Source organism: Delphinapterus leucas, chromosome 10 (assembly GCF_059928025.1).
Source record: "Delphinapterus leucas isolate spDelLeu-1000000601 "Yukka" chromosome 10, BTC_Dleu_Yukka2, whole genome shotgun sequence".
Classification (NCBI taxonomy): Eukaryota; Metazoa; Chordata; class Mammalia; order Artiodactyla; family Monodontidae; genus Delphinapterus; species Delphinapterus leucas.
This window is the reverse complement of record NC_143138.1, coordinates 66,421,099-66,442,639: the sequence shown is the minus strand read 5'-3', so window position 1 is coordinate 66,442,639 and position 21,541 is coordinate 66,421,099. Positions and strand designations below refer to the sequence as shown.

Here is a 21,541-nt window from a genome sequence, read left to right as displayed (position 1 = left end):
CCTCTAGTGAATTCCCACCACACTTAACCATGGGGACTCTTTACTGTGACCCATGAGGCCCCCGATCTACCCCAGCCTATGCCTCTCTCTGGCCTCCTTTCCTGCCCTCTCCCCTTTGCTGTCTCACCCCAGACACGCCGGACCTCCTGTTCTGCCAAGTGGTCCTCTGAGCTCTCTTCTGTAACCAGGGCCTTTACACTCACTCTTCCCTCTGCCCCCAGGTGCTGCTAGCTATGCAGGTCTCAACCGAGTATCACTTCACCAACAGGGCCCTCCCTGGCCACACAATCGAAAATACCTGGGACTTCTCTAGTGGTCCAGTGGTAAAGACTCCACGGTCCCAGTGCAGGATGCCCGGGTTCAATCCCTGGTCAGGGAACTAGATCCTGCATGCTGCAACTAAAGAGCCCACATGCCACAACTAAAGATCCCGCATGTGGCAACGAAGATCCCGCATGCTGCAACTAAGACCCGGCACAGCCAAATAAATAAATACATAAATAAATATTTTTTTAAAAAAGAAAGAAAGAAAATACCTCCGAAGCACTCTGTAGGTAATCACCCAGTTTATCCTCTTCACAGTACTTATTCTTTCCCAAAGCTTCTGCTACTTTGTCCCTTTGGGTGTCTCCTGTATCCTTGCCCCAACCATGAGCTCTTGTTTAGGTGGTCTTGGGACAGTGCACAGTGTGTGGCACAGAGCAGGGATCACTCCAGAAATGCTTGCTGTAGGATTAATCCTGACAACCTATTAATAGGGGCATAGCTCTTGCAAGGCTGCAGCCATGAGAATGGAGATTCAGCATCCCATGAAGAGGCTTCTCCTTCTCAACCAGAAAGGCAGAGGCCAAGTCTGCTCATCTGTGGTTGAGCAGCCAGAGTCTTTGAAAGCACCACAGTGGCCCAGTTGCCAGGGAAAGGTCCAGTCTGGTCCCTGGGGCAGAAAGTTCCTTCTGCCCACCCTCAGGGTTGCCTCCAGCCCTGCTCTCTGCCTTGAGGTCACAGGGCTGTGCTGCTGCCGCTGTGGCTGACTTGCCACAGTTTGGAAGCCTGGGCTTGGTTGTCTTGCCCAGCAGCCCAAGAGCAGCATCCAAGGAGTGGGGAGAAGACTGCACTTTGATGAGTACCCCCTGGCACCCTGCACCACACAGGGCATGTTCGCAGGCATTCCTGCATTTTATCTTCACGGTAGAGAAAACCAAGATCTAGTACGATTTAGCCACCAGCTCTCACAGTAGCCCAGCTTGGAAGTGGCACTACTGGCAAGACTGGCCCTGCCAGCCCTGCCCAGCTCCTGAGCTGCAGGTTGCAGCCTGTGGCCTTTTGCATGTCTGCCTCTTCTGCAGACTGCTTAGCCTCACCCAAGTCAAGTCATGGGTCTAGAAGTTGCCCCTGCGAAACTCAAAGACCAAGCCTGGCTCTAGAAACCATAAGAACAGTGATGCCGCAGCACTGGGGAGTGAAGCCATCCCCCAAGCCGGGAACTGTTAACTCATCTAGATGCTTTGAAGACCCAAGGCAGTTTTGTCTACCTTTGGACAAAGAAAGCTACAGAGGAAACAATCTGTGTCCCGGGGACTCAGCCCAAAGACTCCTTTAGAAAAGTCATTTTTGGCGAGGGTGATGGGGGTTCACTCCCATCAAGAGCGGGAGCTCCCAGGGGCAAGCTGTTTTGGCTCACCCTCAGAGGGACCCTGGGAGATGATTACCCTCTTGAGGGGAGGCCTAGGTCCTGGCCCAGGACTGCAGCCACAAACTCAGTTCCTGTGGTGGGTGCGCAGTCCACACTGGAGGTCCCATCTCTGCAGCATGCCCTGAGGTGGGACTTCCCAAGAAGAGGAACCTGAGAGGTAAGGCTCTTTCTTCTGGGACTTGAGGGTGACCCTCCTTTGGGTTCTGGACAGGGTTGAACAAGGGCCTGTGCTAAAACTCCTGCACTCACCACCAGAACCTTCCCTTACCCAGCCCCCATCACCCAGGCTGTCACAGGCGTCTCACCTAAAATAGAACCTCTCCAAGAAACAGCTAAAACGCCCCTCAGTGACTCATATCCCAGATGGGCGTAGCTATTTCTATCCAGCCTCTTCCAGACGGCAGGAGCCTTGACCGTGCCCTCCCCCAACCCCTCCCAGGCTCAGGCCCAGGCAGATAGGGCCAGCACACAAGGCCACCCAAGGAGAAAGCTGGCTGCGGGATCTCTCTGAACCCAGCAAGACTTCCCTCTCTGCCTCCCCCGTGGAACTTCAGAAGCTTGCTGGGAGGGGCTCATCCTCAGCCTCTTCCTCCCTCCTCCAAGGTGCTTACCCTGTGTTAGGGGGATGGAGGCTGTCCACTGGGTAGGGAGGGAGATGGCTGTGCACCACCAGCCCACCTGCCCACCTAGGCTGGGTATACATGGCCAGGCCTGGGGCAGCTCCCCTGGCTCTGGAACCAACAACAGCGAGAGTCTTCCTCGGCTGGACACAGTGTCTGTGGCTGTGTCTCCCGGGTACCCTCCTAGCTGGCTGCCCACCAGAATCAGAGGGCATGGCCTTCTACCAGTGTGACAGGGAACCTCTCTTAGAGTCTTGTTATCAAATATCTCCATAAGCCCTTGGCCCATGGCCAGGAGGTGGGCAGGTCACAGACTTCATGTCCCAAGACCCAAAGATGGAGCTAAGGGGACTTCCCAGGGCTACTCTGAAGTAGATGGTTCTGCCTGACATCAGCTTTGGTCAAGCTGATCCTTCTTGCCAGCAAGGGGACCCATTGAGCCATCTCAGAGGCATAGATGCCCCTGCACCCAGCCCAGTGGGGGTCTGAGCAGCAGTGGGGATGGGAAGGCTCAGTGTGGTGTGCAGCCAAGAGCTGGTGCGCAGATGCGGGAAGGAGAAGCTACAGGAACATGGTTTCCCATAGGGAGCCAGTGCCTGCTCTGCCAGGAGCCGGCCAGAGATTCAAAAAAGCAGGCCTTGTGGGTTCCTGGCTCTGAAGGGACTTTCTCCCCGAGAAGAGCCTTTCTCAGCTGCTCCCTTACTTGCACTGGTCAATCACAGAAGGGCAGTAAGGCAGTGCAGCCCACCAAGGATCCAGAGGCCTGGGACCAGGCTGGGGGCTCTGTGAACCACACGTCTGCGTGGCCTCTCCCTGCGGCTCCCTCCACTGGGCTCTGGGGCAGGAAGGGGAGTGGGGAAACTTTTGGGGAGGGGTTTCTACATCTTTCCCACAGGGGCACTGGTGGCACTGCACCTGCCACCCTGCATCTCAGCCCCAAAGGGTGGGATCCAGCCTTGCATGTCATATTTGGCCCCAAAGGATGCTGCCCAGGGAACTTGCTTCTGCTCCTGGGTGGGGCCTGCCGCACTGTCACCTCCGTGGCTACCAGGAAGCTCTGAGGGCCCCCAGCAGTAACAGGTTCTCTTTCCACCATCCCCTCCCACGTCCCCACCAGCAAGGAAGGAGGGTGGCAGACGTCACTTAGCCTGCCTTCCTGCAGAGAGCAGCGGCTTGCCTCCGAGCCCAGCCCCGCCTGGGAGAGCAGGCATGCAGGGTGTCAGATCACTGCACTGACATCATGCCTGATGCTGCATTCATTCTTTTTTCCATTTTGGTACAAGTTGAAACATCACAGGAGCAGCTTATAAATGAGCCTTCCCTGCTGGTGCCAAGTCTAGAGATTCCTGGGAGGGCCCCACCGTCCAGTGTGACCTCATGTTCTTCCGGGCTGTGAGTCACTCGCCAGGCCTCGACAGGAGGAGGCACATAGCCCACTGTGTGCTGGGAAGAAGGGTGGGCCTGTGCCCTCGCACTGCCCCTAGCATTAGACACATCACCTGCCTCATCCAGCATCTAGCTGCCCCAAGTCTGCCACCAATCTGCTTGGCCTGTCAGCTGGTTGACCTCAGGTTTAGGGGTGGGTACCACAGGGTCCCATAGAGCAGGGCAAATTGATCCAGAGCTGGATCAGCCAGGCCTGGCCCACTGGGGAGGCCTGTGCCAATCTCATCAGGTCAGGACCCTGAGGGGGACCCTGGGAATCTGCCCAGCATCTGAGGCCAGGATTTGGGTCGTGGAGGCTGAACCCAATTGCTCCTTGGGGCTGGAAGTCCTCACTAGCCTGGAGCTCCATGAAAGGGAGAGAATCCATCCCCTTGCTGATCCTCCTCCACCTCCCGATATCCCTCAACTCCCCCCCGGTCCTACCCCAGACAGCCTCCCCTCCCTCCCAGGCCTGTCCACTGTGTCCTATAAAATCTCCTGTCCAGAACCGAGCCAACTCCCCTACACCCCATCCCCATACCCCTCTTGGACCCCAGACGATCTCTCTAGGAGAAGCTGCACTCCCTGGATTTCAGGATGTGGCAGTGCCTCACCTTCTCTTTAAACTCCCTAGGGCCCTCGGAGCTCAGCCTTTGGCTTCCCCACCCTGTTCCCCTCCTGGCTCCTGCTGCCTTCCAGGCCCCCTCATCATGCCTCTAGTCTCAGAAGTCCTTGGCCCTGGCCTCCCAGGCTTCCACTGCACTGACTCCCACAGTCACTGCAGATGGCAGCCACCCGCTAACCCACCTAACACCTCTATCCCTCAGCCTCACCCTCAAGCCTACCCTCGCCCAAAACTGTCTCTCCTCCCAAACTACCCCTGTGCCTGTCCTCCTCCAGCCTCCAGATCATCTCCTAGGCCTCCCCACTGCAGCGGGCCTGGGGCCTTGTGGGGACCTCCCCCACCGAGCCTCTACTTTCTGTTCGTCCATGGGTCCTCTGCTTTCACATCCCTTCCTACCCAGCTAAATCTATGGTCTGCCGATCCTGTCACACTCTGCTCAATGTCTGTGCTCTCTTGACCTGTGTCTGCTCCAGAATTAGATCCAACTGCATACCTTTTTCTCCAGGCCTACACCTGAACAGCTGAATGGGTACCAGGCAAAGGGGCTCCACTGTAAATTAACTTATGTCCTAGCTTCTCCCAGGCCCCCCAGCTGCCTGGTTAACTCACTCCATCTCTCCAGTTAGCTCTTCTCCACAAAGGCTGGGTCAATTTCTCCATCCCCATCCTTGCCTGTCATCTTCCCCTGCCTTCTGGATCAAATGATGGCCCTGCTTCCAGTGTCTCAAAAGGGAGCCACATAATAGGATGCCTCCTCCACACTCAGGATCTAGACCTGCCTTTTCGGGGGCTCCACTCTTTCAATCATGCCCCATCTCCCACGTGCCTAGGCATGGCTTTCCTCTCGGAGCTCAGACAGCACCACTGTCTCCTGCTTTTCAGAAACCCTCTCCTGCCTGCACACCTTCCCTAGTTACTGTCCAGGCTCTCTCCTCTCCTTCTCAGCCAAGCTTCTCAAGAGTTGACCACATGGATGAAGCTCAAAAAACAGTGTGCTGAGAAAGGACTTACACAAAAGAGTGCATTCTGTATGATTCCATTTATATGAAGTTCTGGAATAGGCAAAACTCATCTACGGTAGATAAAAAAATCACAGCAGCAGTTGTCCCTGGAGAAGGGATGAGGATGGACAGGGATGGGGCCTGAAGGGACTTTCTGTGGTGACGGGGATGTTGTCTGTCTTGACTGGAGGGCTTTGGGTGACACAGGTGCATGCTTTTGTCAAAGCTCACTGAATGGTACATTTAAGCTTTGTACATTTCATTCTATATAAATTTTACCTTAAAAAAAAAAAACCCTTAAATACTGATCTCTAACTAATGAGAGGCTTACTGAAGTGTTTAGTGGGAAGTATACTGATGTCAGTATATGGCTGTGAATCTCCAAGGTCTCCAGTCCTGACCTGCCTGCACGCCAGGGTCTTAGATTTGTCACCCTATTGCACTCCACTTGGGTGCTCACAGACAACTCCAACTTGACACGACCCAAACAGAAGAATTCTCCATCTCCATCTCCTACCCCCATGTCCACTACATTTCCATAACCTGTCTGTTTAGCCTCCAAAATACACCAGGAATCTGTCACGGTTCCCCTCCACCCCATGACCATCTCTACCCCAGCCCCAGCCTGCCTCTATAGGCTATTCTCCACACAGCGGCCAGAGTGTGGGGTGTGTGTGTCTGTGTGCTATTGTTGTATACATATACATCTATGAAGGGGAGTAAAACAAACATAACATAAAATGTGCCATTTTAGTCATTTTTAAGTATAGATTCAGTGGCATTAATTACATATATGATGTTGTGCAACCATCACCATTATCTATTTCCAAAAAGATGTTTTTAAATGCATACATTACCTTCCCACTGCCATCATCCAAAACCCTTGACATCACATCTGGAGCCCTCAGCAGGACCTGCCTGCCCTCTGGACCTGGCTTGCACCCCGGCCCTCACATGGGCCACGTACTTCCCCTCAGGCCTCCTCTGCCTCCACCTGTCTCTGGTCCAGCATCAGTCTAACATCTGCAGTCTAACCTCCCCTCCTTGTAGAAGTCCCCAAGAGTCTTGTCACAGCATCACAGCAAGTCCCACCAGCCCTCCTCCTGGTTCTCCACAACCCTGACCCCCAGGTGTGGCTGTGTGTTTGCAGGTGTGGTTACTGGTGAACAAGCTGCCTCTCCCTCTGGCCCAGAGGCTCCCCAAGGCTGAGCAACACATCTGCTGCAGCTCTGCCTGAATCTCCAGTGTTGAGGACAGTTCCTGGCTTATATATGGACTCAAAAAGCATTTGTGGAGGGAAGAAAGGATGAGAGGAAGGGAGAGGGCCACCTCTGACTGAGTAGATACAAGCAGGCCTGCTCAGGCCAAAGTTTGAACTAACAGACAGTAGAAACGGCAGAACCAACAGGTGACCAGTCAGCAACTGGCTACTTTATGGAGCTTTCCTCCTCTGCCTCTTCCTGCCTCTGGACCCTTGCCTCTCCCCTTCTTGTCCCTTCTCCCTGCTTCTACTTTATTTCTCTCTTTCTACCCTTTTCACTCCATTCTTTTTCATGCTGTTTTCTTTTGCCCTCACATACAAAATCAGGTGTTTTAGGAATAAAATTTTGTATTTTCTGTTCTGATTTAATTTTACATTCATACTTAGATAACTTTACAGCCCCCTTCCACAGCTAAAAGTTAAGTGCCATGCCTGACGGCCACAGCTATAAAAAACTCCCACTCCTGAACAGCCACCTCTTCTGCCTGCCCCCAGTGGCTCTGGCCTCCACCCCGTAGTGGCCCAAGCAAGGTGGCCAAGGGGCCTAGTTCCTGGGAGCAGGGACTGACAGCACGGCTGGCTGCCCAAGGCTCGCTGAATCTTGGGGGGCATTTCCCTACTGACTCAAGAGATTGTCTGGGTCAAAGTGGCTACTGCCAGGCAAACCACCCAAGGACTAGATGTACAGAGGGGAGAAAGGCCTCCCAAAGGGCCCGCCACCTGGAGATCCATTTCCTCTTTGTTTGGAGGTGGAGAGGGGAAGGCTGGGCCCAGGAAGGAGGAGGACACCTCTGCCTCTCCTCAGCTCACCGCTGATCCATGTCCTTCTAATACCTGCTCCTCTTTCCTCAGTGGCCCAAGCAGCAGTGTGGCCAGGAGGGAGCAGAGGGAAGGGGGCAAGGCTGGTGGCTGCAGCAGAGGGATCTGTGCTGCACTCACAGCACCACCCCCGAGCCAGATGGTGGCCCAGCCCTCGCCGGAAAAGAGTGGGATGCAGGCGGGAGAGGAAGAGGCTTGTGGCCACTGCATCTCTCCCTCCCTTCTCCACACCACCCACCCGGGTAAGTGCCTAAGCCCAAGGCTTGCCAATGGGGTGGGAATGGGGGAGGGCACAGTAGCTCGGTCTTGGCTTTGTCTCAGCAAAGTCTAGACCTTGGAATGGGCGAAGAAAGACCATGATCACTCTTCTGTAGTTTTCTTAGAGGGGCTTATAAGCAATTCTGACTAGAGCAAGGGAGGTTGAAGGCACATGGGCTGTCTGGACCTGGAAGGCTGGGGATAAGGTGGCAGCTCTGCTGCTACCCACAGGGGTAGAGGGTGGGCCTCCCACATGCAGGCTACAGCCTCATTTTAGGTGCTGCTCTGAGAGGATTCTGCTGATCCGACCGGGAAGCATAGGCGTGCAGTCAGCCCTGCCTCTGCACAGCACTCATTCCTGTGATGCTGTTGCTACCACAAGGACAGACTCCACTGAAGGAGTTCCAGGCCAGGATGTGCTGCTGGGGCTGCTCTGAACAGGGCAAGGAGGCCCCTGAGGGGGCTGACAGAGAGGCCATGCCTGCCCCCAGCCACCGCTTGTCCTCTCCAGGAGCTCACTCCCACCCCGCTGTCCACCCCGACCTTACCTTCCCCCTCCACCCAGCTGGCTCATGGCCACACCCATTTCCTTCCCACAGCTATCAGAACAGGTGGCTCTGTCCCAGAGGAGAAAGGGGTGGCAGGCGTGAATGCTGAGTTACCGAAGAGCAGACAGGTGGGCTAATGTGGCATGGAGCAGGCTTGGGGCATCGGCAAAGCCACTGAGGCTGGTCCCTGGACCCTGCTTCTCCTTAAACATTCGGGAGGTTTAAGGTACTTGTGTAAGAACCCACATCCAGGGAGAGAAGAGAACAGTCTTCCTGTCTTTTCCCCATCACTGGGCAGTGACTTGGCTTAAATGCTAACACCTCTGGCTTCCTGGTCAGTGTGTCCTCACAGGGAGGGTCTTTTGTGGGTGGTGAGAAATGTTCTGACCCCACAAGGAAACCCCCAGTCTTTTGCCATGGTTTCAAACAGGTTAAATTATTTACCTGCCCTGAGCAACCAGGGCTGGAGATCTCCAGGAAAAAACAGCCTCCACCACGAAGAGTGTCCAGGATAGCCCTGCTTGCTACAAACCATCCTCAGCCCAAGCAAAAATGGACTATGAATAAGGAGAATGGGGATGGGAATCCTTGGAGTAAAACTGGAGACCTAGCTACTGGTTCTGGGTCCCCAGCTCCCTTGCTCCAAAATGAATCACAATAAACGAAGACTTGGTCTCCTCATCTGTAAAGAGAGGGTGCTCTGAGCTGCTCCCTGACTTCCATGAAGTCTTAATGTGCTCCAGGCACTCAGACCCCCAGCAAAGCGTATGGGCAGGCATCTTCCTCTCAAGGCATCACAGCCTTGAGAGCCAGCCAACCCGGGCACGGGCAGGACAGCAAGTGCCACATCTGTGTGAGTGTGGTACCCATCCAGCAGCCCCTGGGTACACTGGCCAGAAAGCAGTGGTTCCAGATCTCAGACACTATTCTGGCCACATGGGGCTGACCTGTATGTGATTCTCATCTCCAGACCTGACCCAGCTAAAGTAATAAGATGCTGACAGATGCCATGAGACAGAAAAACCAAAACTCTGAGTTCCAGTGACCATTGGCCCAGCAGTGCCAGTCTTTTCCCTCCTTTCTACTCCTTTGTCCTCACATAGCCATTCAGCACAACAGTTCTATCACATTCCTAATCTGTGCTGCAACTTGAGTTACCAACCAGCCCCTGATTCTCTCCTTGTGACACACACGATAAAAGGTTCATTTTCCATGGTCTCATTTCCAAAGATCCAAGAGCAGATTCATTAGTGGTCTGAGAGGCATGAAACCCTCCAAGTCACTTGTGTGGTGGAAAGCTGAGGAACAACGCATCCTGCTCACATGCCCTGATGAGGCTTCGGTGACCTTCAAGGCAGGATGCAGGGCTCAGGCTACCTCGGCATTACCACACTAGCAGTTTCAGGCACAAGTTCGCACCCCCAGACAGGACCCCAATTAAGCTGCCCAGTGGCCAGTGTCTGTAGTGCATCTGTGCTGGGACTGGCAGTCCCCCCACCCCTTCCCACTCTAGCTGGGCTACTCCTAGGAAGTGAGAAGTCAAAAAAGGAAGTGAGTAATCAAAAAAGGAAGTGAGTGTTGGAGCTGAAATTCCTGGAAAAGGTCACTCTGCCTGAGCCCCTGCCACCTACACCAGCCTGACTTCAGAACCCACCCCTTGCGCTGCCCAGAACCTCAGGCCAGGCAGGAGCCCAGCCCAGGACACCAGGGCAACCCCACAGACAGCCTTGTTCGCTGATGAACATCATGTTAGAAGGGCCAGAACAGGTGTGGTTTGACCAAGGTGGATCTATCAGCAGGTATGTGGGCAAAACTTGCAAATGTGCTTTCTCGTTACGTGGAAGCATGACCAGGGAAGTGAACCTGCTTTTAGTGAAGTAACAAAGGGCAACTGCTCTGACTCAAGAACTAGGCTCTGCCAGCCCCTCAGGAAAATGGGCCGAGGGTTCTCTTCCTTGACAGGAACACCACTGAAAGCCAACCGTGAAGAAGAAAAGGTTCTGCTTGGAGACCATGGCAGAAAAGGGCATCCACCAGGCGAGAAGCTGGAGAATGGTCAGCACTTCCCAAACTGAATGCCATGGAACAGCAGCCCCTAATGTTCAGTGAAAGCAAGTCTGGGAAAGGCCACCAGCAACAGCCCTGTCTTGGAGCTCCTGCATGTATATGCCTTGAAGGACCTGGTCCGGAGGCCCGCTTTTCACCAAACACTGTGAATCTGCAGTAAGCTGGAGGCCCCTTTCCTCCTGGCCCTGAGCCCCGGCTTCCTCCCAGCACAATGAGGCAGATGGACTGAGTGTCGCCAAGGTCCTCCCACTCTGCTGTTTTTCCAGGCACAGCCAAAGGCTGGTTCCCCTCCCACCTCACCAAAGGTCCTAGGCTGGGGGAGTTTGTTGTGTGGGAAGGACTGAGATGCCTACAAGGAAACGTGCCACCGTGTGCGGCTCTCCCTTGATCTCTGCCTACCCCACCCAGAGTCGTTCGGGTCCTGCCGCTCTAGTGAGCGTCTCTGGAGGCTGAAACCTGGGAGGCAGGGCCAGCACAAGAGGGGGATCCCCACAGCAGCCTCTCTCATCCCTGCCTGCCAAGCCTCCCTGCTCCTGTGAGGCTGGGTGCTTCTGGCTTCTCACTAGCAGAAACACCCAGGTGAGCTTCCCTGGCCTTAACCACACTGTTCTAAATACTGAGGAGCAACACTTACCTAACTGATCAGTGCAGGGATGGGTTGTTTCTAATCACGGATGTAATAATCACGAGTGTACACGCCTCCTCAGAAAGCCCCCACACTCCAGGAGCGACTGCAAACGCACTGAATCATCTCCCCACACCGGCAGCTCCTTCCTTGGAATCTCACACTTACCTCTCGTAAAGCACACGTCCCACACCCACAGCACCTCATATCACAAATAGACCCCGACCTGTGAACAATTATTCTCACTCGTCCCCCCGCCCATGTGGTCCAAACGGCTCCTGCTGCTGATAATCCCAGCTGTGGGCATGCAGTCACCACTCTCCACCCGGCGCAAGGGCAGAGCCCTGGGGGTCTACCAGAGACTTCTGTGGGTTACCGTGGAGGAAAGGGAGGAAGCTGACAAACCCACTCATTTCAAAGGCATGGCCCCAGCCCAGCTAGTATATTGGGGCACCCAGCCTCCATGGCACCAAAGAGAGGCTCAGGGGCTTGGCTGAGCATCCCACAGCAACTCAAAGCATCCCAACACAGCAAGGGTGGGGCTGGGAACCCAGGGTCCTCTGGGGGAGAACGCAGGCCAATCTCATGGAAATGGCCTTGCAGTGGCCTCTTGATGAGTGTAGGACACTGCCTCCATGTGGATGCTTGGCCCCCAGTCTGGGTCTCTACTTTACCCCAAGGTTGTTTCTTGGGATGGGTAGCTGCTCCGCCCCATCAGGCCCCAGCTTACTGGAACGGAAGCCCAGGGTAGGCGGTTCCTGAAGCCCAGGTGGGAGGCAGTTTCCTGTCTCCCTTAACACCTTGCTCCCCTCACTGGCATCCCTCTCCAAGACCCACTGTCAGGGAGAGAGGCTGGCCAACGGCCAGGGAGACTTGCCTCCCTTTGGGCCCTGCAGCTGCTCATGGCCCTCTCCAAATGAGTATCCACTGGGAAAAGTTGTCCGTAAGACTGTCGTTGACCCTCCCTAAGGCCATTTTTCCAGGTCAAACTTGGACCAGGTAAGAAAGCGTCTTCTACTCAGGACTGAGCCCAAGCTTTCAGAAGGTGCAGGAATCCCTCAGGACATCTGGGGCCAAGACTTTTTCTCTGCTACCACATCTGGGAGCCAGAATACAAGCCCTGGGAAGACACAGAAGCTGATGGCCAAGGGAAATGACCAGGAAAAGAGAGCTGGTGAAAAGGGGAACCGGGGAGGCCTGGGAAGGCAGGTGGGATGGAGGAAGCCGGCGCAGAGCTGATTACCTGGGTGAGATGAGGGTTGGGGTTGAACCCACACTGGTTGCAGACCTTGTTGTGACACTGGGTGCAGGTGTTGAAGTTTGGCTGGCTGGGGGTTGACGTGAGATCCGAGGTCTTACATATGGGACACAGCGTGCTGCTGGGAAGGGGGGCAATCTGGGGGACGGAGTAGGGTGATGTGGGGGTGCTGCCTCTGTCCGGTGACACAGAGGGGGACCGCCCTGATCTCTGCGTCCTGCTGTCTACCTGCAGCGTCCTGCGGGGGCCATCAGCCTCCTGGCCAGCTGGGCCCTGTGCCCTTGTCTCCTGGGGGCTCTCACGGCTGGGAGCAGGAGCAGAAGGCTGCTTCGGGGTTGGGGAAGCTGCTCTCTGGCTACCCAGGGGCTCCTTGGGGTCCAGTCTCCTGGAAACGCTGAAATGACATTGAAAATGACGATGTTAGAGATATACCTTAGAGAAGTCCCCTGCAGAGGTCTCCACCAACCTAGGTGACTCTGCCAAGCCCCGTTGCCACCCTCCTCTGCTGCCCAGTGGCATATCACAGCCCCCACTGGCCGAGTGCTGACTGACAAGTGTCCCCTGACTTGAACCGTCAGCACCAGGCCATGTGATCGGCTCATGAGTGTCCCCTCTTACATCCCACTAAAGTGCAGAGTCTGATTCAGTAGGTCTGGGGTGGAGTTTGCACTTTTAAGAATCTCTAAGGTACTCCAATAAAGCTGTTTAAAAAAAAAAAAGAATCTCTAAGGTGATGCCTTTACTATAGTCTGCAGACTACACTTTGAAAACCAAGGCTCTAAACCTATACATCAGTAACACCTAGGCTGATTTTAAAATTTCTGACTCTCAGACTGCACCCCAGACAAATTACATCAAAATCTGTGGGGACAGGACCCTGGCATTACTATCTTTTTCCTCCCTAAGTGATTTCAACATGCAGCTAGTTTAGAGCTACTTCCCTGGCAGGTCTGTTACATCCTGGCTTGTCCACTTCAGAGGCCGACCCCGGGCAGTTGGAGGTGAGGGTGGGAAGGCACTCCAATGCCCAGTTAATGCCATCTCCATTAACTGGCAAACCATCAGGCTAAACTCAATGCCCTATATTCCTTCTCATTTGACCCAATTTCAGTTCATTTCTGCCAGTTTTCCAATTTGAAAAAAGTCAAGCACAAAAAGCCAAAAGCAATGCTTCATATTGCTTCCCTGAAATTCGATACTTGCTTCAGTCTGTATTCATTTGGGTGGATACTGGCACCCAGGCGACAGGGCAGCCTGGCTGAGAGCCACTGCAGAGGCCCGGCCACAGCCGCCTGTGGAGCATCCTGGCCTGGCCCCTTCAGCCCCAGTGTTCCTGGTCCTTGTAGGGTCTGACTAATAGGAGGGGATTCTAAGTTTGCTGCCTTTATATGAAGACCATCTGCTTGCCAAAAAAATTCAGGAGCCAACTGTGGAATGCCTTACGACAAGCTATTTCAGAGGGGAGACGAGGAGCTTCCCTGGCGAGGCCCACTTCAAGACACTCTGCAGTCCTTCTTCCCTTCTGAGGAACTGCTGGGGAAGAGACACACCCTTGGTCTAATAAAGACTCTTCCAGGAAAAAGAAACACTGTTGAATGTCCATCAGCCAACAACAGAATACACCCATCCATCCAGTCTCACAGACCTGCCACTTTCTTCTTCAGTGGGATAACCAGAGTCTGAGTCTAGCCCCTCTGAGCCACCTTTGCCACCAGCTGTGAGGCCCAGTGTGGTGGTGGCTGCAGCCATCTCTGGCCCACACCTGGAACCTGGGTTCTAGGGCCTTTCAGTAGACTAATTTCTAGGTATTGCAAAGAAATAATCCCACTTGGCTAAATTCATAATTTCATTTTTTACTTAAATTATTTGGGGCTAGAATTTAAAAGCAGCCCTTGAAAGCCAATCAGAAACGGGCTTCCCTGGTGGTCCAGTGGTTAAGACTCCACGCTCCCAATGCAGGGGGCCTGGATTCGATCCCTGGTCAGGGAACTAGATCCCGCATGTAGCAACAAAGATCCTGTGTGCCGCAACTAAGACATGGCACAGCCAAATAAATTAAAAAAAATTTTTTTTAAAAAGCTAATCAGAAGCTACGAAGAGCCCTTTATAATATGTGAACAGACTGTAGCCCCTTCTCAGGCTGTGCAAGGTCAGTGGTTTCTCTTGAGAAACTTAGCAATTTCTACTGTGTTTGTTTTGCGTGAGGTGTGACAGGTGATCTTCCGTGTACACAGTGACTTTTTAAATTCAGTGTTGCATCACAATGTAGTCTTTCTGGGGACATTTTATGTGACACTTAGGGATCCAAATTCAAGTTAACTTTCAACTCAGCTGTGGTGACAGTGAATAAACAAACAATGCCCATTGCATCCAGCAAAGTCTGCACTTGGAAGGGCAACGCTCCCTGCACAGAGGCCTGATGTGTGTTCACACATCATACGGTGACTGTAGTTGACACCTGGCAATCACAATACACGCCCATGAGCCCTTCACTCTCCTGTCTCCTGGATGATTCCTCACACCTCTCCTTCATCTGCAAGCCGCCAGCATGTCCCTCCCTCTCCTTGCTGTCACTGACGACTTGCTCACCATCTCGCAGGGAAAGTGGGAGCCACTGGAGGGGAATTTGTACATTTAAGGCCTCTCGGCTTCTGTCCCACTGTGTTTGCCTGTCTCCTGTTCCCAAGGCCCACTTCTCACCTTCACAAATTCTCCCCTCTCCTTCATCGTCCATGTTTACCTCTCTATTTGGATGATTTCAATGGCCATACAAACATGTGTCTCCCATCTTGAAAAAGAAAAAAGAACTTTGGCCCACTTTCCCCCTCAGCTACTGCCTCATTTCTCTGCTGCTCTTTACAACAACACTGCTTGAAAGAGTGGTCTCCACTCACGGCCTCCAGCTCCTCTCCTCCCTTCCTCTCAACCAATACAGCCTGGCTTTTGCCCATCCTTCCACAGAAATCGCTCAGGTGACAGTCACCGGTGGCCTCCACATCATCAAATCTGACAGTGCTTCTCAGTTCCTCCTCCCACCTGATCATCCCCTGACCAGCAGCGTAACTTGAAAGCGCTGAGCATTCCATCCCTCCTGAAATAAGCTCTCCACTGGCCTCCCGGAACACCACCCTCTCCTGGGCGACCTCCTCCCTCCTGGCCATACCTTTACAAGCTCTTCTGCAGGTTCTTCCTCGTGTCCCAAACCAGGGACCCCACTTCCTACACTGCAGGGACTTAGCTTTTGTCCACACAAGCATTTCACAAATGTACACAAACCCCTGAGGCTCAAGACCCACCCAGACTCAAGGCTTTAACTCTCACTCCCCACTGATAACTACAAATGTGTGTCTGGCCCAGACCCCTCCCCTGAGCTCCTCCCTTGGCTCACTGCCAACTCTACATCTTCACTGAGATGTCTTACAGGCACCTCAAATTTTCTGTGTCCAAGCTGAGCCCCGATCTTCCCACAAATGTGCCCCTCCTCATCTTCCCCTTGGAGTCTCTGACTCCCTTCTCTCAGCCCATGTCAATCATCAGTAAATCTTGTGGGCTTCAGCGTCTGGCCACTTCCTCTGCCTCCTCGCTCCACCTGTCAATCACTGTGCCCTCTTTTTTTTTTTTGCACAAGCTGGGTTGCTCCCACTTGCCCCTCTATGTGGCAGTCTTCACCATGCGGCAGCTGGGATAATCCTTTACGTACATAAATCAAACCACTTCCCTTGTCTGCTTAAACCTTCCTTTCCCTCCCACAGGAAAAGCCAAAGGCTTTACAATGGTCTGTGAGGCCCCATGAGATTTGAGCCCTTTCCCTCCAGCCTCATCTCCTACTATCTCTCTCTCCCTGTGTCCACTTCCCTTACGCCAGGCCCACTCCTGCCTCTGGGCATTTACATCTGCTGGCACTTGTGCTCTCTCAAGTCTTTGCTCTGGTGGCATCGTTTTGGAGACACTTCCTGGACCACCCTATTTAAAATGCAGCTTCCATCCCTCCTGCCTCTTTGTTCTCCATGGCACTGAGCACCTTCCGACTCATCATATACTATGTATGTTGCTTCTGTGCACCCTCTGTGGGCCCTGCATTAGCCTGCCAGCGCTATGCGGGCAGGGCCTCTGTACTTTCTCCACAGCTGCACCCCGGAGCCTAGCACAGTGCCCGGCACGTGCTGGATGCTCAAGATGTTTCCTGGATGGATGGACTGCAGTCACATCACGACTCAGAACATTAAAATGTGGCCCCAAAATGTGTTCGAGCTTAGGAGACATGGCATGTGACAGGTATGCACTCAGCCCTCCGCTGGATCTGACCTCACGCAGGACAGAATGACAGGAACAACACCCGGAGTCCTCTCTGGCCAGGGGCTGCACCCCCAGTCCCACCACATAGAACACTCCGCTTGATCACGGCGATAGTGATACTAATCGGGCCCTCATCATGAGCACCACATGTGCCAAGCACCTGTCACATATTAACTCCTTTAAGCCTCATAGCAAATCCATGCGGTAGGATCCAATTTGCCTATTTTATAGACAAGGAAACTGCCACACATAGAAGTTATGGAACTTGCAAAGCTATTATGACCTGTAAGTGGTGGCACTGGGATTCCAATATCAAGGCCACCAGTCCATGTCCCTAACCATGTCCCACACCACCTCTGAGGGAGCACGGTGAGGCTATGGAGGGGTGGGAAGCGCTGCAATTTGGATTCTTTGGATTCTTTTTTCTTTCTTCTGAAGAGCTGTTTAAGTGGAAACTCCCTCAGAAGCGGCCTGACATTTTGCTTCTCACTGTAGCCCAGGCCCAGCACCATGCTGGGCACTGAGTGGACACTCAATAAGTGTAGATGCAAAGTAAACAAGAAGTCATATGGCAGTGCAGTGAGCTCACGAAGCGGGGCTGAGCTAGGGCAGTGATGTTACTTTGTTATGACCACTTCCCCTGGAGTTTGGCCAGCAACGCTGAGAGACACATAGAGAAAACCACATTCATTCACTCATTCATTCGAGCATTCAGTCATTAGCAAAGATTCACTGACCCCTGGAATGATAGTTCCAGGCCCTGTGATAGGTACTGATGGTAAGAATGGATTACGTCTCTTATAAAGGAAGGTGGGCCCACAGGTGTTCGTTGTATTGCTATCCTTTACATCTTACACATATTTTATCAGTGTTCTTATATCCTCTATAAATACCTATTCAATATTTAACTAAAATACATTTTTTAAAAAAGTGAATCAGACAGGGATCCAGTCTTCTGGGAGCCTCCAGTCCAGAGAGGAGACAGATGTGCAAACAAATCACTGTAAGACACCTCCACACAGTCCAGGGAAGGCAGAAGTCTGACAAGGCTTTGAGGACTAGGAGACATCTAAACCAGGTCTTAATGGATGGGCTGTTCTCCCCAAGGTAAAGGGCAATCGAAGCAGAGGGGAAAGCACTTGCAACGGCCCAGAGGCCTGACAAGGTGTAAGTCAGTGCTATTCTCAGCACCTAGAACAGCTCCTGGCAACAGTGTGCACCCAACTACCAGAACTACCTGGGAAGCTCAGAGCTAAAATAGGAAGGGCCAGGGGAGCAGGGCCTCTGAGCTTTTCAAACAAGGGAGTGCTCCAGCTCTGCATCAGGGAGATGGTGGAGGTAGGGAGACAGTGAGAATAAGGCAACAGCCCAAAAGATAGTCCAGGGACCAAGAGGGAGGGAAGGCTCAGCAGGGGTATTCTGGCCTGGGGTCTAGGGAGGAGTGGTTCTTTTGATTGAGACGGAGGATCCAGGGAGAGAAGCCAATTGGTGGGTGGAGGCTGGGGAGTGAAATGGCAAAATCACTAGGTTGAGTTTGGTTTTGCTGAGTTGGTGGTCTTCGGGGGGCATCCAAGGAACATCAGGAAATGGGTTGGAGCTTGGGGTCAATTCAGACAAGTCTAGATATTTTTATCTGAGAGAGTTAAGGGTTCAGTTCACAGGTGAGCCTCAGGGGATAAAGATCACATGGAGAGCAGTGGTCCAGAAAAGATTTGTGGGGAGCATCAACTTTAATGGGAGCAGAAGGGGTATCAGAAACAGAGAGGTCAGAGAAAGGAGAACAACAAGAACACAACCCCCAGGGTCAGAGAAGTTCCCATAAGGAGGAGCATTCAACAACATGCTCCTGAGTCTACGTCCCTGAGGGCTGAGAAGCCTCAGAAGCTCTGAAGGAAAAGGCCACACCCACGAGGGCCATGAGCCCTCTCCCACTCAGTTCGCTATCCTCAGGACAGGCCAGTTCTCTATACTTCTGACCACAAGGGCCCATGCATGGCCAGAGATCCAGGTTTGTCTGTGACACTCTACTGGACACAAGTCCCAAGGGGGCCAGGGTTGGAGTAGCTTAGGGCCTCCTGGGGAGGGCAGAGGAATGCCCTCCCCAGGAGGCCCTCCTTAACAAAGGTCTCCACTGGGCACAGAAGGGAGGGAGGTGTCCACAATCGGGACCCAGCCCAGCCCCAGGGAAGACCTGGCTTCATGGATATGGCTCATCAGTAGTGAGAGAACTGGAGGCCAGTGCTCCTCTCAGCAGCCTCCAGGAGTCCTGCTCCTTGAGGAGGGCTGGGATGAGGACAGGTGAGCAGGAGGGGAGAGGGACACTGCCGTAAAGTGGAAAAGACACAGGAGGACAGGCAGGTGAAGAAGGAGGGAGAGGGCAGAGCTATGAAGGAGTGGATGGAAGACAAGCAGCGGAAGACTAAAAATGCCTTATCCAGGATAGATATTTTAAAAAGATGGCCAAGAAAGGTAGAGGGTGTAAAAATTGCTGTATTTCTACCAGGTTTCCTCCCTTTCAGCATTTAAGGCTACTGACTAATCAGAAACAAGTCTTAAAGCTAGCTAGCAGGGCAGGAAGGAGCCCCCACCACAAGACCAATCCCGTCGGCCTCCCCACCAGCTCTCCTCAGTACCCCTGTGGCCTTCTGTCCCATACCATGACCACTGCCGGGACGAATAATCCAGTCAAAAGCTGGACTCCCCTCTGTCAGAAACTCCCAAGAGAGGCATGAGGCCGACAAGCTCCAGTGACCAAAGATGCTCAGACACCAGGTTTGTCCATAAGGGCAGGGCCACCAGGGAGAGCCGTGGCTGCCTTAGTCCACGTGGGAAGGAGCCTGGAGGCCCTCTGGCGGCTGCAGTCAGGGAGGGCCTGCTCAGGCTGGGCAGACTGGCAGGAAAAGCAGGAAGAGACCGTGTGAGCTCCCAAGGGAAAACTAGGCCGGGGTCCACATGGCAGCATTCTAGAGCATGCCCCCCGCCACCTCCAGTTGAATATTTGAAAGAGAAATATTTCACACAAATAAATGGCTGCCTTTGCTCACCAGGAGGGGAGTGAATTTAAAGAAACTGTTTTTCTAAGACCAGCCGGAAGAGTTCCCACAGCTTCAAACAAGGTTTTGATAAATTCTTGGCTGACCTTTCTATAACACGCAATTATGGCCAGGAAGATGCTATGGGAGGATTTCTCCTTTAAGGTCCAGGCCAGGAAGGACCTCTAGGCCAGCCCAGCAGCCCCCATGTATCCAGGCAGAGAAGCAGGGGCTGCAGAACGGTGGGCACCAGGATCTAGGTCCTGGGTCCTGGAGCAACTCTCTCAGGAATGGATGGGAGAATTCAGAAAGTTTGAGTTTTAAAAAAATGCCAGTTTTCACACAAGAAAACATTTCTTGACCTGCCTAGCTTTCAGGCCAGTGGCCTCCTGCCTTTTTGATCATGGGTCCCTGGTAGGGATAAGAGTTGTTGCCATCAGACACAGCCCCAGGGAAGCTGGAAGCATAAGGGGAGACACCAGCAGGAGGCTGAGGGCAAGATGGGACCCAGGCCGTAACTGTAAGGAAAGCAAGTCCTGGCTACCTCATTCCCCAGCCTTGAGGCCTATCTGGGTCCACTAGGTTGAGAGCATTTCTTAGGACAATCTGATTTGGCCTTGGTTCCCTTTAGGTCCAGTCAGTCTCCAGAATCCAGAACAAGGATGGGAAATAAAGGTAACTTTCCTCCAACCCCATTAATTGGTAGAGACTGCCTGGAGGGCTGGGTTTGAGAAAGATCAGTGGGAAAGATTGTTGCCACCAATTAGAAAGGTCTGTCATGAACCCAGGAGTGGGGCACATAAGCACAAAGGCCATGAACTTGTCATCCATGATGCAGAACCAAACCAGACGCTCAGACCTGCCTCAAGTGATACCCAGCTTCCAGGAGTGTCTCATTCAGAACTGGGCCAGACCCACCTCGAGTCAAATTCATCCCCCGAAAGAGACCAGAGGATGCATGTAGTGTTTACTTCTGACCTTTCCCTTGGTCCCATTTTCACCTCCAATCTGTGGTCTTCCCAGAGTCACAAGAGCTGTGTGTGGGCATCAGTCAGCTGAACCATCAAATGCCATAAGCTTGGTGTAACTCTGAAAGCTGAATGTCTCTTGCACTGTGGTGCTTGTGTGAACCATGGCTCACCTGAGGGCAAGCGAGTGGTAGATGCCATCCCCCTTAGGACTCTGTTGAGGGGTTACTAGTCCTCTAGTCATAGCTTGCCCATTCATGTCTTATGGAGTGTATCTCTAGAAATTTTTATTCATTCATTCATGCTAAAAGAGCTCATAGGAACCACGTTCCCTAGTTCTTGAAAGTCCGAACATACCTTTGTGGTCATTAAATCTGAACAACAGCTTGGCTGGATGTAAAATTCTCAGTTGACAGTTCCTTTCCCTGAGGACTTTGCAGGTACAGCCCCTGTGTTTTCTAACTATGACTGTGGAGAGCTCTGGGCCAGCCCAATTAGTTCCCCTTATAGGTATACTAACATTTTCCTCTAGGTGCTCTAGAACTCTTTTTCCTTTTCTCTTTGAAGTTTAGTAACTTAATATTCCATATCTATTTTTCCTGAAATTCAGTATGTTCTTTCAAACTAAAGATTTATGTGTTCCTTTACTGCAGGGGGGAAACGTTTTCTATTAATTATACCTTTGAATATTTCTCTGTTCCATTTGTTTTGTTCTCCTCTCCAGAGATACCAATTACACCTACTTTAACTTTCCTTTGTCTTTCCATTGTTCAGGCTGCTGGCAGCCCATGGTTCCCCCCCACTCCCCCACCCCGAACCTGCTCAACTCCTTGAGCAACTCCACCTCCCTAGTAACTTCTTGGCATCACACAGGGTTCAGGGACACTCCTAAACGTCCCCACATATGGTGGCTTTGCTAACCAGTCCAAGAAGGTGGTTCTTGGGTTTGGCCCTCTGGACTCTGACCTCCCTGCCCTAGCTCCACAGAGGCAAATTTCCCTTTCTGTAGCCCTCCCTCATCAGAACTAATTTTCCCTGTGTCTGG

At 52.8% G+C, this 21,541-nt stretch overlaps 1 protein-coding gene across 3 annotated transcripts in view; it reads right to left on the bottom strand.

The window, feature by feature from the left end:
- The window catches only part of BSN (bassoon presynaptic cytomatrix protein), a 93,333-nt gene that overhangs the window by 32,181 nt on the left and 39,611 nt on the right, over positions 1-21,541 (bottom strand). For 2 of the 3 annotated variants that reach the window (XM_089919331.1, XM_089919330.1), the window contains exon 2: positions 12,186-12,594. In XM_089919331.1, coding sequence (XP_089775457.1) covers positions 12,186-12,594 — 409 coding nt within the window. Of the gene's footprint in view, positions 1-536; positions 7,063-12,185; positions 12,595-21,541 lie in introns of those variants that run through there. The other variant, XM_089919332.1, reaches the window with a different exon arrangement.